This window comes from Trachypithecus francoisi, unplaced genomic scaffold, assembly GCF_009764315.1.
Source record: "Trachypithecus francoisi isolate TF-2019V2 unplaced genomic scaffold, Tfra_2.0 Lachesis_group20, whole genome shotgun sequence".
Taxonomy (NCBI): Eukaryota; Metazoa; Chordata; class Mammalia; order Primates; family Cercopithecidae; genus Trachypithecus; species Trachypithecus francoisi.
The window spans coordinates 67416991-67433654 of NW_022681466.1; the positions used below are offsets into that span (position 1 = coordinate 67416991).

The 16664-nt window shown below is 59.4% G+C and overlaps 3 protein-coding genes across 21 annotated transcripts in view; 1 reads left to right on the forward strand and 2 right to left on the reverse strand.

Annotated features, from left to right (window-relative positions):
• The first annotated feature begins 3810 nt into the window (after positions 1 to 3810).
• Positions 3811 to 8411, forward strand: CHRNE (cholinergic receptor nicotinic epsilon subunit). Its single transcript, XM_033184993.1, has 12 exons — positions 3811 to 3867; positions 4120 to 4262; positions 4389 to 4433; positions 4557 to 4666; positions 4798 to 4953; positions 5238 to 5338; positions 5647 to 5847; positions 5945 to 6059; positions 7438 to 7552; positions 7664 to 7850; positions 7937 to 8043; positions 8154 to 8411. Exons 1-12 carry the CDS (start codon positions 3822 to 3824, stop codon positions 8307 to 8309), a joined length of 1482 nt encoding a protein of 493 aa, XP_033040884.1. The 5' UTR covers positions 3811 to 3821; the 3' UTR covers positions 8310 to 8411.
• CUNH17orf107 (chromosome unknown C17orf107 homolog) lies at positions 3956 to 7449 on the reverse strand. Of its 3 annotated transcripts, none has more exons than XR_004430875.1 (5): positions 7188 to 7449; positions 6875 to 7084; positions 6492 to 6783; positions 5930 to 6303; positions 3956 to 5278 (listed from the first exon to the last, which is right to left on the reverse strand). XR_004430875.1 is itself a non-coding variant. In XM_033184992.1 (4 exons), the coding sequence occupies exons 1-4, from the start codon at positions 7329 to 7331 to the stop codon at positions 6263 to 6265; spliced, it is 687 nt and encodes a 228-aa protein (XP_033040883.1). In that variant the 5' UTR covers positions 7332 to 7449; the 3' UTR covers positions 3956 to 6262. The 3 variants fall into 3 exon arrangements, 1 of the variants encoding a protein (XP_033040883.1); XR_004430874.1 differs by having other exon boundaries at positions 5463 to 6303; XM_033184992.1 differs by having other exon boundaries at positions 3956 to 6303.
• Positions 8412 to 8958: 547 nt separating the features above from the next.
• Positions 8959 to 16664, reverse strand: part of MINK1 (misshapen like kinase 1) — a 69381-nt gene continuing 61675 nt past the window's right edge. For 3 of the 17 annotated variants that reach the window (XM_033184976.1, XM_033184973.1, XM_033184981.1), the window contains 20 exons: positions 16324 to 16539; positions 15942 to 16115; positions 15368 to 15628; positions 14869 to 14954; positions 14594 to 14704; positions 14339 to 14451; positions 14016 to 14104; positions 13786 to 13809; positions 13498 to 13661; positions 13002 to 13107; positions 12786 to 12923; positions 12379 to 12487; positions 11779 to 11946; positions 11533 to 11676; positions 11186 to 11320; positions 10890 to 10990; positions 10651 to 10800; positions 10405 to 10564; positions 10177 to 10316; positions 8959 to 9817 (listed from right to left, as the gene is read on the reverse strand). In XM_033184976.1, coding sequence (XP_033040867.1) covers positions 9734 to 9817; positions 10177 to 10316; positions 10405 to 10564; positions 10651 to 10800; positions 10890 to 10990; positions 11186 to 11320; positions 11533 to 11676; positions 11779 to 11946; positions 12379 to 12487; positions 12786 to 12923; positions 13002 to 13107; positions 13498 to 13661; positions 13786 to 13809; positions 14016 to 14104; positions 14339 to 14451; positions 14594 to 14704; positions 14869 to 14954; positions 15368 to 15628; positions 15942 to 16115; positions 16324 to 16539 — 2673 coding nt within the window. In that variant the 3' untranslated portion in view covers positions 8959 to 9733. The remainder of the gene's footprint in view (positions 9818 to 10176; positions 10317 to 10404; positions 10565 to 10650; positions 10801 to 10889; positions 10991 to 11185; positions 11321 to 11532; positions 11677 to 11778; positions 11947 to 12378; positions 12488 to 12785; positions 12924 to 13001; positions 13108 to 13497; positions 13662 to 13785; positions 13810 to 14015; positions 14105 to 14338; positions 14452 to 14593; positions 14705 to 14868; positions 14955 to 15367; positions 15629 to 15941; positions 16116 to 16323; positions 16540 to 16664) is intronic. The other 14 variants (XM_033184974.1, XM_033184982.1, XM_033184985.1 and 11 more) reach the window with 12 other exon arrangements.

The following is a 16664-nucleotide window of genomic DNA, read 5'->3' on the forward strand; positions in this document are numbered from 1 at the left end:
ATTTTTAATAGAGATGGGATTTTGCCATGTTGGCCAGGCCAGTCTTGAACTCCTGACCTCAGGTGATCCACCCGCCTCGGCCTCCCAAAGTGCTGGGATTATAGGCATGAGCCATCATGCCCGGCCTGATTTCCCTTTTTGGGAGGCATATACTCAGCAGTAGGATTGCTGGATCATATGGAGCTCAATTTTTAGTTTTTTGAGGAACCTCCAACCCGTTCTCCATAGTGCTTGTACTAATTTACATTCCCAACAGTGTACGAGGCTTCCCTTTTCTCCACACTGTCGCCATCATTTATTGCCTGTCTTTTGGATGTAAGCCATTTTAACTTGGATGCGATGATACCTATCTCATTGTAGTTTTGATTTGCATTTCTCTGATCACCGATGATGCTGAGCACCTTTTCTTATACCTGTTTGGCATTTGTATGTCTTATTTTGAGAAGTGTCTATTCAAATCTTCTGCCTTCTTTTTGATCAGATTATTAGATTTTTTTCCTCATAATAACTTTTGGAAGCAAGATTTCAAGTTTGAATCCTGCTGGGGAGGATAGAGTGAATTTATATTAACTGTATTGATTTATCTATATTTAATATATTTGTACATATTTCAGCTCTAGCAGTGAGAATGGCATCATGACAGGCTGTGTTGGGAGCTAAACATATAGGAGAAGTGGGCTGGGTTGGGAGAGGGTGAAAGGCACCGAACTTGTAGTGTCGTAGGGCCTGCCACATCCACCATCCATCCTAAACGAGAGTCTTAGGCCAACCCCATGACCCTCCTTCCGTGTCTGCACTGCAGGGTCTCATAGCATCAGGCAGTAGCAACAGGAACAAAACCGCTGCCTCTGCAGAGGGAAGCCAAGAAGTTGGTCTGGGGCCAAGACCATGGTGAAATGATGCACAGGCGATGAGAAAGCAGAAACTACACTGTAGAAAGGGGACATGCAGAGTAGGGGGAATGGGCAGTGTTGACGAAGTGAGAGGAGCAGAGAGCGGACAGAGCAGCGGAGACAGAGAGATCGGGGAACAGGCCCTAGAGCTGCCTTGGTCTCTGACACTGGTCCAGTGGGTTCCAGTCCATGTGCGAGACTACAGGAAACCAAGGAGAAACTTCATTTTTTTGTTTTTTGAGATGGAGTCTCGCTCTGTCACCCAGGCTGGAGCACAGTGGCGCGATCTCAGCTCACTGCAACCTCCGCCTTCTGGGTTCAAGTGATTCTCCTGCCTCAGCCTCCCAAGTAGCTGGGATTACAGGCACCCGCCACCACACCCAGTTAATTTTTGTGTTTTTAGTAGAGATGGGGTTTCACCATGTTGGCCAGACTGGTCTCGAACTCTTGACTTCAGGTGGTCCACCTGCCTTGGTCTCCCAAAGTGCTGGGATCACAGGCGTGAGACACCGCATCCAGCCAGAAACTTCATTTTTTTGAGGTAGGGTCTTGCTTGTCACCCAGGCTGGAGGGCAGTGGTGTGATCATAGCTCACTGCGTCCTTGATCTCTTAGGGTCAAGCAATCCTCTCACCTCAGCCTCCTAAGTAGCTGGGACTACAGGCATGTACCTTGATGCCTGGCTAATTTTTTTGTTGTTAATTTATTTTTGTAGAGATGGGGGTCTCACTGTGTTGCCCAGGCTGGTCTCGAACTCCTGGGCTCAATAATCCTCCAGCCTCGGCTTCCCAAATAGTTAGGATTACAGGCATGAGCCACTGTGCCTGGCCGAAACCTTGCTTTTCTGACAGATCTGGTTCACCCTAGCTACAGCTTCCATAGCACCTGCTTTTTTTTTTATGCTTCTCATAGTGTGGTGTCACTGGCTGTTGACAGGTCTCTGTCATTAGATGATAATTCCTTGAGGCTTGTTTTATCCATCTGAATAACCACAGCACCCAGCCCTGTAATGGGGAACTTTGTAGGTGTCCATTAATGTTTGAATAAATACTTGCATTTATCACAATTATTGTTCCAAGCCTTGACCCGGAGGCTATGGAATAAGCAGCAGCACAGACTCGAGAGTTAGTCTACGTACCAGCCACATGCAAGGAGATGAGCTGGGTTAAAGAGACCCAGAAAGGGAGTCTGAAATGGAAATCGTGGGAGTGGACACAGAGGCTTTACGCATGTGTGGGAAATGGACAAGGAGCCCCATGGACACTCTGTTCGTTGGTGTGTCCTCGCTTGTAACATGGAGGTGATTATGTTACAATCACATAGGTGGGGGAAGGAGATCAAAAGTGATGGCCCTGAAAGTGTTTTGTGCAGGATAAAATAAACACAGCATCCCCTTTCATTCAGGACAGTGATCATTGCTTTGCTGGACTGCTGTGAGGAAGTGAGGTGTAAGCAGAAAATATGCTTAGGCCAGCCCCTCCTACCTCACAAGGAACACCTGGACAGTTTCCTAAAAATACAGATTCCCGGCACCCTAGTCCCGAAATCAGAATTCTCTGGGAATGGAGCTTAGGAATCTGCATTTAAAATAAGGCCCCCTCCAGGTGATTACAATGGTTCAAGAAGGCATTAAGAAACACTGAGGCCGGGTGTGGTGGCTCATGCCTGTAATCCTAACCCTTTGGGAAGCTGGGGCAGGAGGATCGCTTCAGCCCAGGAGTTTCAGAGGCTACAGTCAACTATGATGGTGGCACTGTACTCCAGTCTGGGTGACAGAGTGAGATCCTCTCCCCCAACCCCCTGCAAAAAAAAAAAAAAAAGGAACATTGAGGCTGGGCGCAGTGGCTCACGCCTATAATCCCAGCACTTTGGGAGACCGAGGCAGGAGGATCACGAGGTCAGGAGATTGAGACCATCCTGGCCAACATGGTGAAACCCCATCTCTACTAAAAAATACAAAAATTAGCTGGGCGTGGTGGCATGTGCCTGTAGTCCCAGCTACTTGGGAGGCTGAGGCAGGAGAATCTCTTGAACCCGGGAAGCAGAGGTTGCAGTGAGCCGAGATTGCGCCATTGCACTCCAGCCTGGGCAACAAGAGTGAATCTCGACAGAGCGAGACTCGGCCTCAAAAAAAAAAAAAAATCGAAAGGATCAATTAAGGTGTCATCAGGTGTGTGTGTGTGTGTTTAGGAGAGTAGGATGGAGAAGACGGTACTATCATCTTTGACCACAAGGTGGCAGCAGGGATAGACAAGGAGAAACAGAAGTCTGGTTGGTGCTCACATCCAGTGGGGCTGGGGATGGGCAAACCTGGAGATCAGGTTGTGGAAGGAGGTGGGCCCTTTACATGATCTCCTTTGCTGGGTGGAATCCCTGTTACCGCAGGGCCCATCCCCTGTGACCACCTGTCTCTTCATCAGTCTTTATGGAGGCCGCTTTTTGCCACTCTGCTGGCAGGAAAGGCATTGTGGGATTGGGTGGTGACAGTGTGTGTTCCACATGGGGGAGAATGGGAGGCAAGGGGTGTGTCACATCCCCAGATGTGTTCAGCGGGCAGGGTCACCTCCACAGGGCAGCTTACTCGAAGGACATCAGTGCCCGTTGAAAGCAGCGTCTCCCCCGCTCTGCTACGAGGATTGTGGTTGCAGGTGTCTCTCTGGAGAGGCTCACATCTGTGGCTGGGGAGCTGGCCGAAGACCAGGCAAAGGACGCTGGACTGGGGCGGGGCAGGGGCAGGAAACACAGGATGGGGCAGCTGCCTCTGGAAGCAGCCAAAATGTCCCCAGCTGCAGCAGGAGTGAGTAGAGGATTAGGTGACAGTCCCCTAACAGCCCGGAACTAACACCCTCCTCCCCCTCACACATGCACCCTGGCCTGCCCCCTCCAAGCCTTCCAGAGCTCAGAATAATCCTGAGAACCAGGCAGCAGGATGGCAGGGGCTCCTCTTGGGGTCCTGCTCCTCTTGGGGCTCCTCGGTATGGACGGGCTGGAGTGGGAAGCAATTGGTCACACACAGATACTGACATAAAGGGACTGGGAAGGCAAAGACAGAGACCAAGATGAAGACTGAGACACAGTATTTGGTTTCCAGGCACAGTATAATTGGTTTAGGAGACAGATACGGATAATACACAGCCTCAGAGGCCTGTGAGGACCCAGGGGAAGCAGAGAGGAAATTCAGCCTCTTCATTATTGCCAGTGACCCTTCCTGCTTGACCCCATCGCAGGCAGCAGTGTGGGGAAGAACGAGGAACTGCGTCTTTATCACCATCTCTTCGACAACTATGACTCAGGAAGCCGGCCAGTGCGGGAGCCTGAGGATACTGTCACCATCAGCCTCAAGGTCACCCTGACGAATCTCATCTCACTGGTAAGATATCCCCACCCTCATCACAAGCCAAAAATCCCACTTCTGGCCCCAACCGCTGAGCTTGGTCCTAAAGCTCACTTCTGGCCCTGAAATCTCACTTCAATCATCCCCATCTCCCATGTGCAGAATGAAAAAGAGGAGACTCTCACCACTAGCGTCTGGATTGGAATCGTGAGTCAACTCTGGGGAACAGTGTTAGGTCTTGTCCAAGGGACTCCTTTGCCCCCAAACCCCTCCCAGGCAACGCCAGGTGGGAGATGCAGGGTACGCGTCCTTCCGTCCCCCACCCCTTAGGATTGGCAGGATTACCGACTCAACTACAGCAAAGACGACTTTGGGGGCATAGAAATTCTGCGAGTCCCTTCAGAACTCGTGTGGCTGCCAGAGATTGTGCTGGAAAACAAGTGAGAACCGGGCCGGACGCCAGGCTGGAGGGAAGCCGGCCTGGGGTGCGGGCTGGACTTGGTTGGGAAAGGGGGGATACTCTGAGAGGGTGCAGATCTGTGCAAAAAGCTCGGTTTCCCCGAGCCCACAGTATTGATGGCCAGTTCGGCGTGGCCTACGACGCCAACGTGCTGATCTACGAGGACGGCTCCGTGACGTGGTTGCCTCCGGCCATCTACCGCAGCGTCTGCGCCGTGGAGGTCACCTACTTCCCCTTCGATTGGCAGAACTGTTCGCTTATTTTCCGGTGGGAAGAGTTACTCCGAGGCCCGGAGGGTTATGGGAGGGGCCTGTGTGGGGGCGGGGCAAAATGGAAGCACCGCCCTCGGGGCTGGGCTTCGCGCTGGAGGCGGAGCAAGTTGTAGGCCTGGAGCGGTCCCGAGGTAGAGGCGGGAACAGAGGCGAGCGCGCTGGGCCTGGGTGAAGGGGTGGGGCCTCCCGGCCCCGCTAGATCCCAGCTTCCAGGGCTGGGTCTGAGGCTGGGGCCCGGGTCAGAGCTTGTGGGGTGGGCTCCCGGCCCTGGCTTCGCAGCTCTCAGACGTACAATGCCGAAGAAGTGGAGTTCACCTTTGCTGTGGACGACAACGGCGAGACCATCAACAAGATCGACATCGACACTGAGGCCTATACTGGTGAAGCCCCCGCCTGCCCAGAAAAACCCGCTTCTAGACGAGGTCCAGAGAGGGGACTTTCAGGGTGGGCTTGCCCCAGACCAACGCCACTGGAGGATGACTTCTGCAAGCGGGTTTAGCTTACCCCCGTCCTGAAATCATTCTCGATTGTTACTCTAGTCCTGCCTTCTGGCTTTCCATACCCTCAACGAGAATGCCCTTTTCTGCTCGAATTGCCCCTATCCTGACGGCCCATGACCCTGGTGCAGACAGCCGCAGCCTCCTCTTCAGCCCGCTGTCAGCTGGCTGACCCTGCCCGCCTCCCGCAGAGAACGGCGAGTGGGCCATCGATTTCTGCCCGGGTGTGATCCGCCGCCACAACAGTGGCGCCACCGACGGCCCAGGGGAGACTGACGTCATCTACTCGCTCATCATCCGCCGGAAGCCGCTCTTCTACGTCATTAACATCATCGTGCCCTGTGTGCTCATCTCGGGCCTGGTGCTTCTCGCCTACTTCCTGCCGGCGCAGGGTAAGCAGTGGCCCCGAACCCACACCCAAACCCCCCACACCCAAACCCGGGCTCGCTCCCGGGTGGCGGGGCCCACTCTCACTGGCTCTCCCTCCAGCCGGCGGCCAGAAATGCACGGTCTCCATCAACGTCCTGCTCGCCCAGACCGTCTTCTTGTTCCTCATTGCCCAGAAAATCCCAGAGACGTCTCTGAGCGTGCCGCTCCTGGGCAGGTGAGGGCGGAGCATGTCTGGGCGGTGACCCCCGCGGGGGCGTGGCCAGTGCGAAGGGCGGGGCCGGGGGGGGTTGTCAGGTCGGGGCGTGGCCAAAACCCAGAGACCCCGGGAGAAGCTCTGGCTGTCTCGCCCCGCCCTGGCTTTATTCGGACGCCGGGTGGGGTTGGGATGGGGATGGAGTCCCTGGTCCGCCGTCCTCCTCACTGCTGCTGGACGTCACCTGGAGGTCTCCTGAGTAGCTCTGTTGAGGGACGGTCCGGCTCAGTGCCTCCCTAGCCCCGCCGCCTCTGGCCCCCAACTCACCCCGCATCCCGAGCTCACCCCGCATCCCGAGCTCACCCCGCATCCCGAGCTCACCCCGCATCCCGAGCTCACCCCGCATCCCGAGCTCACCCCGCATCCCGAGCTCACCCCGCATCCCGAGCTCACCGGTTCTCCGGGGATTCCGAGGCCTAGCTGCTGTTGCCACTGTCGCAGGAATGAGGCAGACCCCTGCAGATCCCGTCCACACCCCGTCCACACCCCGTCCACACAGGCATAGCCACGCTCCCTGGACTAGAAGCCGGGCGCCGGCGCCCACCGCAGCCCCAGCTTGCCGAGTCCCCTGCCCCGCGGCCTGGGCTACCCGGCTCAGAGCTGCACCCGGATCCCCGCCGTCTGGGGCTGGGCCCGCGCTGCTGTCTAGTCGCCGCGCCTCCTGCTGCAGCCACAGGGCTGAGATCTGCATTGGGAGCACAGGGGTTAGCGGGGAGGCAGAGGTCCCTGTTCCCACTGCCCGATCGCCGCGTATCCTGAGCCCCCCAGTACCCCACCTCTAACAAGGTGGCGCCGAAGCTCACGAGGCTGGCTGCGGCTTCTTTTAACACCAGCCCCAGGGTGGGCTTCGGGGCAGGCAGCATCCCCTGCATCTTCGACTCAGGTGGCTCCAGGGACTTCAGCTCTCTGAACCTCTGCTCCAGATATTCATGGGCTGCGGCCACGGAGAGTTCCAGGGAAGACAGAAGCGGGGGCTGGAGGGCCACCTGGAGAAGGAGCAGAGCAGTAGAGTAGCAGGGCAAGGGTCACAGGGCGCGCAGGAGACCTACCCAGGTCTCGAGGTGCCGCCCTCGGCGGGCGTAGCCTCACCTCGGTGGAGCTGTGGAAGTGGTAGATCCACATCAGGGTGTCCAGGGAGCTGGGGGTTCCCTTCATGGCTGCCACAAGTGGTAGGACGGGAGAAGGGCTGGGGCACGCGTCTGTCGTCGCGCAGGGGGCGCAGCTGGAGGGCATAACCAACCCGTTCCAGGAGAAGCCGTGTTTGTGAGGTCAGAGAGCCCGCGGTGCCTTCCGTAGCTGGGAGGGGGAGCGGTGATGTCACGCATTCCGGGCTCCTCAGGTTCCTTATTTTCGTCATGGTGGTCGCCACGCTCATTGTCATGAATTGCGTCATCGTGCTCAACGTGTCCCTGCGGACGCCCACCACCCACGCCGTGTCCCCGCGGCTGCGCCACGTAAGCGCGGAGGGGGCGGTGCGGCCCGGATGGGGGTGGAGCTTACTACTAACCCCGCCCCCTAAGCCCCGCCCCCTAAGCCCCGCCCCCTAAGCCCCGCCTCTACCCCAGGTTCTCCTGGAGTTGCTGCCGCGCCTGCTGGGCTCCCCGCCGCCCCCTGAGGCTCCCCGAGCCGCCTCGCCTCCAAGGCGGGCGTCGTCGGTGGGCTTATTGTTCCGCGCGGAGGAGCTGATACTAAAAAAGCCGCGGAGCGAGCTCGTGTTTGAGGGGCAGAGGCACCGGCACGGGACCTGGACAGGTGAGCACAGTGGCCCGGCGGGCTGCGGGGGGTGCCTGCCACGGAGGAGGCTCCTAACGGCTCACCCCGGTGTTTTCCCCCGCCAGCTGCCTTCTGCCAGAGCCTGGGCGCCGCCGCCCCCGAGGTCCGCTGCTGTGTGGATGCCGTGAACTTCGTGGCCGAGAGCACGAGAGATCAGGAGGCCACCGGCGAGGTGGGACGGGAGCCAGAGGCGGGTGGGGCGCGGCAGAGGCCCCCCACTGTCTCCCATGCAGCTGGCTCCAGCAGCTGCCTCTTTACTGACTGTGCCAACCCTTCCCCCAGGAAGTGTCCGACTGGGTGCGCATGGGGAATGCCCTTGACAACATCTGCTTCTGGGCCGCTCTGGTGCTCTTCAGCGTGGGCTCCAGCCTCATCTTCCTCGGGGCCTACTTCAACCGCGTGCCTGATCTCCCGTACCCGCCGTGTATCCAGCCTTAGCGCGCACCGACTTCAAATTCCCACCCATCTCCAGTAGGAAACTGATTTTGAAAAAGTAGGCTGCCGCCACCACGGCATTATGATCCCTTCCCACTGCTGATCAATCTGTATTTTGTGAACTTTACAAGAATGGTGTGTGCCCACCCCTTGGTGTGTGTAGGCCTGGTCCCAGTCCAGGGGTCAACAGGAGGAAACGATTCACACAGGCTCTCAGGTGCCAGTGTTCCAGAAAGCAAGGACTGCCCTTCATTCAGCCTTGCTGACCTCCCAGCCTTTCTCAGGCCCAGCCCCACGGGACTCTGGAGGCTGCCAGCTACCTTTGTTCATCTCATAGCCAAACAGGAGACCCCTTTGCAGGACTTGCACATGAGGTTGGAGCCAGGAAACCCTCTTCTTCCCTGGCTTGGCTCTAGCTGGAGCTGGTGGGAACCAAACCCCTTCAGTGCCGGTGGCCCTCTGGCCCACAGGTTTAGGGCTGAGGTCCTCCTGCAGTCATTTCTTCTAGGTTTTCTTGGCCCAGCACTGCCCATCCCACCCCCATGAGGCTCACTCATTGCAGATCCCAGCCCACCCTGCCCCTTTCTTCTGCACCCTGGAGGCTCTCTCTGCCTAGTATACAGGACTGAGAGAAAGCAAAATGGGGCCTGCATGGTGGGAGCTGGTTGAATTGTCTTTATTAACAAACAGGATATCCAAGGCCACTACATTGAGGAGGGGTGGGGGGAGGGAGGAGGAGGGTTACTTGCTGCTCACACTATATACAGATGCAAGCAAGGGGCATGGAGAGTGAGGGCTCCCTGCTCCCTCCCTCCACCGGGGAAGGGCATGGGCTAGAAGAGGAGATGGGGGTTGGGAAAGGGGGGAATGTTTTGGCTGGCGGGGTCCCCCCTCCATTCCCTGGAGTTTGGGGGAAGGGGAATCATTAAAGTGCTTTCAGAAAATGAAGAAATGGTCCCTGCCCCTGGAGTGGCTGGTGACCCCCCCAAAAATCTAGGGCCCAGTGACCCCCCCCAGGGTCTGGTACATTCAAGGGGGGAGCCGGCTCCCCTGACGTGCAAATAAAGGGGTCCAGGGCCCTGCCCAGTCAGCAGCAGTGGGGTAAGGGGTTCAAGCCCCAAGCACTCTCCTCTTAAATGGAGAAAAGGGGGGAGGGGCTACACCCACTCAATTCCTGGGAAGGGGAAGCTGTGTCCCTCCCCGGAAGCTGGGGACAGGCACAGTTTTGGGAAGAGGACATGTTGGGGAAGAGGATGGTCACGTGATCACGAAAGCATCAGGGGTCAGAGGTCACGTTCCCAGCAGGCTCCAGTGAATCAAACCAGTAAAAGCAAAAGCCCAGGGAGGGGAAAGAGGGGCGGCCCAGGAAGCCTGGCTGCAGGGGGAGAGCTGGGTCCAGTGTGGGACAGCCCCAGCCCAGGGCCCCGTCACCAGTTCATGATGCAGTTACGGTTCAGAGTCATGAAGTAAACTTGGCTGCTGCCCCCAGAGCGGACTGAGGCAAAAAACACCTGGGTGGGGCAAGAGAAGACGTCACCAAGGGCTGGGTCGGGGGTCTCAATTAACTGGGAGAGGGGAAGAAGTGGGGGGAGAGAGAGACTGCAGGAGGAGACTCACAGTGCCCCTCACCCGGAGGAAAGGCCAGCATGTTAGGGGAGAGGGTGCACTACCAGCCCCCTGGGCACCAGCTGGCAAGTCCTCAGAACTGAAGGGAGCGCAGGTCAGTGGTAGTGGCTGACTGCCTTCCGAACTCCCAGAGGGGCCCGCTTTCAGGGAGACACCACGACCATCCTCTCCCCAGACCTCTGCCCGGGGCCTGGGGTCATGGCAGCCGGGACGGCAGGGCTTTCAGAGGGAAGGAGACTCCCACCTTGTCGTTCCGCTCACACAGGAACTTGAGCCTCTGGGCTCGTTTGTGCATGAAGACCCCGTCCAGGTGGCCCGTCTCCACAGAGCGGATCTCAATGGCTTTCTCACCCCAGCCCATTATCTGGTTGGAGCAGATGTAGGCTGTGGGGAAAACAGGTGAGGGGCTGAGCAGGCTGCACCCCGGGGCCACCTCAGGGGCATGTGGCCGGGAGGGCGGCAGCTCACTCACCCACAGAGGTGGGCATCTCTCCCCACTGCAGCACCACATCCTTAATGATCCGCCCGTACGTGTTGACGTAGACACCCTCGTCCTCGTAGCACAGCAGCATCTCCATGCCGTCAGTGTTGGGGAGGAAAATGATGGCATGGGGCGTGATCTGGCTCTGGATCTGGGGAGAAGGAGGTGGGCTGGAGTCTCCGTGTCTGGTGCCCAGACTGGGCGAACCCACTCCTCCAGCAGCCCCGCCAAGCTCACGTGCACAGGGATGTAGATGTCATAGCTGTTCCCCGAGTCGACATCCACAGCATGGAAGCCAGCACTGGAGCCATAGATGACCTTGAGCCGCTGCCCTTCCTCTACTGTCAGGTCGACCAGCAGAGGGCGGTGAGGGAGGTCGGCAAAGGACTGCGGAGGAGTGGAGGAGAGGAGGGCTCAGGGGCACCGGGAGAGGCGCTGGGACTCCAGATGGTGCTAGGGGCCGAGGCTGGGGTTACCTTGAAGGCCATGAATTTGTGGTAGGGTTTGGGGGCCCAGGCATACACCTCCACGGAGCTCTTGAGGGCGATGACCAGGAACTTAATCCGCTCGTATTTCACTGGGGGCCAGAGAGAAGAGGGATGTTGAGGCTTCCCTTCTTGGGCCACGGGCGTCTCCCCGTGGTCTGTCACTACACTGCCCCACCCAGGCCCCAAGTCCCTGGCTCCCAAGCTTTGTCAGCCGTTAGACCCAGGCCCATCTCTCTCTCTTCATGAACAAGTGTGTGCTGGCCACTCGGCTGGGACATCCTCACCGACACGGTAGTGCCCGCAGCCCTCCATGTCCCCGACGGTGGTCCAGCCCTGCTTCTTCTCCACTTCTGGGTCGTTGTGCAGAATCTTGTTCCGGAGCCAAGACAGGTAATACACCCGCAGTTTGTTCCTTTTCCCTGAGGGACGGACAGACAGACACACCCCCTGTTCTCACCTGTGGCCCGGCTGCCACCGCCCCGGCCTCCTCTGTCGGCATGCCACAAGGGGTGAGAAAGTGCGGCTCCACCTTCCAGTGCCTGGACCAAGGCTGCCCTCCTCCCCGGCAGAAGATAGTGACAGCGCCAGGGAGCTGAACCCCTCCTCCCTCCCCCACTCGCCGCACCTGTACCTGAGATGGTGATGAGCAGGTTGAGCCCCTCCAGCACGTCCATCTGCTGGAAGCGTCGCCGCCCAATGAGTCCGTACACCTTGCCCTGCCCACTTCGGTCCAGCAACATCAGCCCGTTCTCCGTGCCCACCAGCAGGTTGACCCCTGCAACAGGAGCCCTTGGGCAGGTCAGAGGCTCAGCCAGGCCTTCGCCAGGAGCACGGGAGCCACGCCAGAGCCCCCTCAGCTATCCCTGCCCTGGCTTACCCCAAAGGGCTGCACACAGGATCTCAGAGTTGAATCGCTTCTTGTACTTCCGGATCTCAGGGGTCTCACTGTGGGCCCGGGTGTTGGTGGGATTCACGTTGACCACAGAGCCCTTCCTCACGTCATACTGCAGCTGGTCGAGCCGAGTGCCCTCTCCACCCACTAGGGCTACCAGAAGGAGGAGGAGGCGGGAGGAGGAGCTGCAGCTTCTCACCCCATCTCTGTCTACCTCCATCCCCTATATCAGCTCTTGGCGCCTCATAATACACAGAAAGGAGAAAGACGGGAGGAGAAGGGGTGCATGGGAGAGAGGGATAGAGTGCTGGACCCCCCTTTTGAGTCAGAAGGCCTGGCTCAAGTCCCATTTCTGTCACTTGCTAGCTTTGAGTCTTTGCCCAGGTCCCCTGGCTACTCTGAGCATTTCCTCTCCTGTGGAGGAGTCGCAGAAGCCCTTCCTTGTCTCTGCCCAGGCAGGTGCTAGGGCCCAAGAGAGAGGTCCTGTGGCTATGCTTTGTGAGGCTGCGTCTCAAGACCACCATGCTCCCCTCCAGGCTGCCCCTGGACCCCAGCCTCATGGCAGGTCTGTCCTCCTGTCCTCACCTGTGATGGGGATGGTGTCCCCACTGCCTCCAGGCTGGTAGATCCCTAGATCCACAAACATCGTGAACGAGCTCTTGCCAGGGGCCTTTACCAGCCCACGAGACTGGTACTGTGGTGGGGGGGCAGCAGTCAGGCAAAGTGCAAGTCCAGCTGCGGCCCTGCCCCTGCTGCTGTCCCCAGGCTCCAGCTCCCCAACTGGCACCCCCATTGTCCAGCTCCCAGCGCTCCGCCCCATCCTCCGCCATGACCCAGCACCCAGACCTCCTGCCCACCGCCGCTCCCAGCACTCCACCCCATCCTCCGCCGTGACCCAGCACCGCCCCATCCTCCGCCGTGACCCAGCACCCAGGCCTCCTGCCCACCGCCACGGCTCTGCTTTCCCAGCGGCCCTGCCCCGGCCCGCTTACGTCACTGCTCCCATCCTTCGAGGGCGGGCTCTGGCCCTTGCTGTTCTCGGTGGGTGAGTGGCTGGGCTGGACCACGTCAGGCAGGTTTGTATACCCGTTGCTGTCAGCATGCAGCAGGTTCCGCTCCTCTTCAGGGGTCTACAGGACAGAGGGCAGGGTCGGCACGGGGCTGAGGAGGGCAACACAGGTACAGGGAGGCAGCGGAGGCTCACTCACACGCTGGACCACCATGGTGCCGCCCCCGTATGGGGGCTGGGTCCCGGTGATCTCCTCGACGTCGTGGACCACCATGGTGCTGACGCTGTCTGTATCCCCATCGCTGCTGTGAGAGAGGAAGGTGGGGCCTCTCCAGGTCCTGCCCGTGGCCACAGAAGTGCCAAAGGCAGCAGATGGCAGCCAGAGCCCAGGCTTTTGTCTCTATTCAAAACACAACCTGCTCCACCCTCACGGGGCAGTCCCTGTTCCGCCGTGAGGTGCTTCCCTGCATGGCACACAGGGCAGGCTGGCACAGGAGCAGACAGGCACTTGAAGAGGCCACCCCACAACACACAGGGCAGCGGGAGAGAGACAGGAACCTGCACCCTCACCCCACGCCCTAGAGAAGGCTGCTGTTCTCCCTCAGACTTGCCCCAAAGCCCTACCTCTCCCCCACTGCCATTTCCCCTCCCTCCCTGTGCCTTGGAGTGGGAGGGCCCCACTCCCGATGCCGTACCGGCCCCCAGGGGTGTCTCTGCTCCCCTCTGATGGCCCTCCTTCGCCTTCCTCCTCGTCATCCTCACTGCTCTCCACCTCCTCGCTGGACGATGAGTAGTCCATGGCCTTCTTGGGAGGCCGAGGGGCCTCGTCCAGGGTCCGCTCTTTCAGCAACACGAAGTCCTGCAGGGAGGAGCCACGTGAGGGGCAGGGAGAAGGTGGGCCTGGGTGGAGGCAGACAAAGGGTGCTGGGACACCCCAGCAGGGTGACAGGAGGGGCCCCCACAAGCAGGCCCATCTCACTAACCTCACCAATTGCTCGCTTATAGCTCTGGGAGGGGCCGCAGGGGAAGAAAGAGCCAGGAGAGAGGTTAGGAGAGAGGTTAGGAAAGGTTAGTAGCATGAGAAGCACCAGTCCCTCCATCCCCACAGCCCTTCCCAGTAGATCCGCGGAGACCCCACCCCTGACACCCAGCTCCCTGGGGCCAAGCCCCAAACCAGGATGAGGCAGGCGGTGCCGGCCACCAGGCGACTCACTGCGGGCCGGCCTGGCCGTGAGCGGTGGTCATCGGGCTTGGCTTTATTCCCAGGAGAGAGCACTGGGGAGCTGTCCAGTTTGGAGGAGGCTGGATACGGCCGGGTGGAAGAAGAAAGGTCACTGATGCCTGGACAAGGGATGGCCTCAAGCCCACACCTGGGCTGACCCCTTGCCCCTGAGCCCCAGAACTCAGCCCCAAGTTCCACACCCACGCAGGTCCTCCCTGTCCCTGTGGGTGTCCCAGTCCAAAGCCACCAAAGGCAGGGTCCATCCTGATAAGACTCCAGGCCCAGAGCAGGCTGCCCAGCCCTGGCTCACGTACCTCCCACGCGGTTCCGCTCCAGTGAGCCAGCCTGGGGGAGGTGCCCGTGAGAGGCTGGGAGGACACTGTCCGAGCGTTCCCAGCCAGGGTCGCTCCTCCTGAGGTCGGGGTTACTGTTGGGGGGCAGAGTCAGGGTCAGGGAGGCAGGGTGCTCCCCTCTCTGGGGCACTGAGCTGCACTGCAGAGGGAGCCATCACCAGGGAAGCAGGTGGCAGAAGTGAGAGGTGGGAGTGAGTCGGGGGACGACTCCATTACCTAGAGGCGTTGGGCGGGCCAGGGGGCTGAGCAGGGGGCCCTGGAGGCTTTGGGGTGCCCCGCTCTGCCCGCCTTTGCAGATAGATTTGCCAGGCGGAGTTGCTGCGAGGTCTGTGAAGGGAGCACAGGGGTGCCGAGGGGGCGGGGGGGGCGCTGAGGTGATGGGGCTGGGGCTTGCCCACCCCTAGGTGGGTAGGCTGGTAAAGTCCCTGTGCCCCCCTACTCCCTAGGCTGCCCTCAGACCTCACCCAGGCATTGCCCTACCCAGGCATTACCTGGCACGGACTGCCTGGGCTGGCCGGGATCCTCCGGCCCCACTGGTGTTAAGGGCAGTGGCGATAGAGGAGGTTCTCTGAGGCACCTGTGGAGAGAAGTCCATGCACTGCAACAGGCACTTCAGAGATGTTTAAGCCTCACCTCTGAGAGGTGAGCTCCTCACTTTGATGGATGAGAAAACTGAGGTTCAGGGAAGTTAGAGAATAAGTCCAAGGTTATGAAGCTGGAAGATGGCTGGAGCTGCGGTTCTAACTCGCAAAGTCTGCCCCTTAGCGCCCCCAAAACACCCTCGGCGTTTCTCCGTTCCCATGCTCCCCAGGGGGATCAATGCCACACCTCCACGTTGCCTCCTCAGCTGGACGGCTGAGCCCTGCTGGGCAGCGCCCCAGCTTGCTCTGGCTTTCCGCCCTGCACTCTTCCCCATGCGGCCCCTTCACTGCCCTCCTTCTCCTCATGACTAATTCCTTGCTTTTCCCTGGGCCCGCAGGCTGTCCTTACCTTGGGTGGGGCCTCGTTATCTGGGCGGACCCAGGCTGGGGGGTTCGGGCTGGGGCCAGGTCCTTCAGAGGTGGGGTCTGAATTCTGGCGGATGACAGCTCCTCGGGCACTGGGCGTGGCAGTGGGTGCAGGGATGGCAGGGTCGGGGTCATGGGAGGCTGGGAAGGCAGCCAGGTTTCGGGTGGGCTGGTCCTGCAGGGACTGGGATCGGGGTACAGGTGCTGCATATGGCTTCAGTGGGACCCGGTGTGCCACCAGGCTCTGCAGGGAGAGACCAGGGAGGGTGGGCTGCCTGCTCCATGGCAGGTCCCCACCTGCAAATCGGGGTCTGAGGTGGGAAGGGACTCTAGTTGCCCCTTCCTCCATTGAAGGACAAGGGGTTCCTTGAGCCTGAGGACAGCTAAGTCAGGACAGACACAGGCAGCAAGAAGCAGGTGAGTGTCTCTGTCCACATAGCCTGTGCTCTGTAATCCTGGCTCAGGGCTGAGCAGGTGTGTGTGTGTGTGTGTGTGCACCTTCGCTCTGAGCAAAGCTCCCTGTGTCTGCATTAAGACAGGAGTGGGGCGAGACTCACCTTGTGCGGTCCCTCCTGGGGCTCCACCGGCCTCTGCATAGGAGGAGTCTGGGAAAGGGGTCCTGCAGGTCCGGGGGAGGCCTGGGCGACGGAGGGCTCAGGCCCCGTGCTGCTTGGCTTGCTCTTGGCCAAGGGAGAGTTCTGCTGCTTGTTCATCCTTGTTCTCTCTTCTACCTGTGATGTGAAGGGATGTCAAGCAGGCCAGCTCTTGCCTCCCTGTTCTCAAAACTGAGGGTCCCACCTGCCCTGACCACTCCTGTCCTGTGCTGTGTGCTCCTTTCTCCTGCTCGGTGCCTGCTACTGTGAACAGCCACTTCTTGTGGCTCTCCAGGCCTCAGGCAGTGGGACTGTAGTCTCAGGAGGCAAAGGAGGCAGTGAGTACCTCTCGGGCCCAGGCTGGTTTGTCAGCGGGATTCATGCCCCGACCATAATGGTACAGGGGCTTCCTGTCCCCGGGCAGGAGCTGCTGCTGCTGTTTCTGAAGCTGCTGCTGCTGTTGCTGCTGCTGCAGGGACTTGAGGTAGGCATGCTCCTGCTGCAGCTGCCTCTGGAGACGCTCTGACTGCCGCTGCTCCTCCAGCTGCTTCCGCTTGTATTCCTGGGCCCAAGGGTAGGGAGAGAGGGCTCAGCAGAGTGTGGCCCTGGGAGTTAGAGCAGGCATGCGCTCTCTTTTCTCCAGCTGCCTAGAGAGGAGATGTATTCCCTTGATGCCTTGGGTGAATC